The sequence below is a fragment of the Tupaia chinensis genome, unplaced genomic scaffold (assembly GCF_000334495.1).
Source record: "Tupaia chinensis unplaced genomic scaffold, TupChi_1.0 Scaffold000578_2, whole genome shotgun sequence".
NCBI lineage: Eukaryota > Metazoa > Chordata > Mammalia > Scandentia > Tupaiidae > Tupaia > Tupaia belangeri.
Window position 1 is genome coordinate 5136787 of NW_006160094.1, and position 382 is coordinate 5137168.

Genomic DNA, 382 nt, shown 5'->3' on the forward strand with positions numbered 1-382 from the left:
AAGAGCAACACGAAGCCGGCCAGCAGGAACATGGTGCCGATGAAGAGGTAGATGACCAGCGGCGCCAGCACGAAGCCGCGCAGGTTGTCGAGGCTCTGGTTGCCCACGTAGCAGATGCCCGCCACGGGGTCGCCGTCCACCGAGCTGAGAGCCAGCACGGCGATGGACTTGACGCTGGGCACGAGCCACGCGGCCAGGTGGAAGTACTGCGAGTAGCCGGCGATGGCCTCGTTGCCCCACTTCATGCCGGCCGCCAGGAACCACGTGAGCGACAGGATCACCCACCAGATGGAGCTGGCCATGCCGAAGAAGTAGACGAGCAGGAAGACCACGGTGCACAGCGCGGGGCCGGTGGTCTCGTAGCGCACGTGCTGCTCCACGG

At 66.0% G+C, this 382-nt stretch overlaps 1 protein-coding gene across 1 annotated transcript in view; it reads right to left on the reverse strand.

Moving 5' to 3' along the window:
* FZD8 (frizzled class receptor 8) overlaps positions 1 to 382 on the reverse strand; it is a 44180-nt gene that overhangs the window by 42161 nt on the left and 1637 nt on the right. The window contains exon 2 of the mRNA XM_027775651.1: positions 7 to 382. This exon is cut by the window's right edge and continues 430 nt beyond it. Coding sequence (XP_027631452.1) covers positions 7 to 382 — 376 coding nt within the window. The remainder of the gene's footprint in view (positions 1 to 6) is intronic.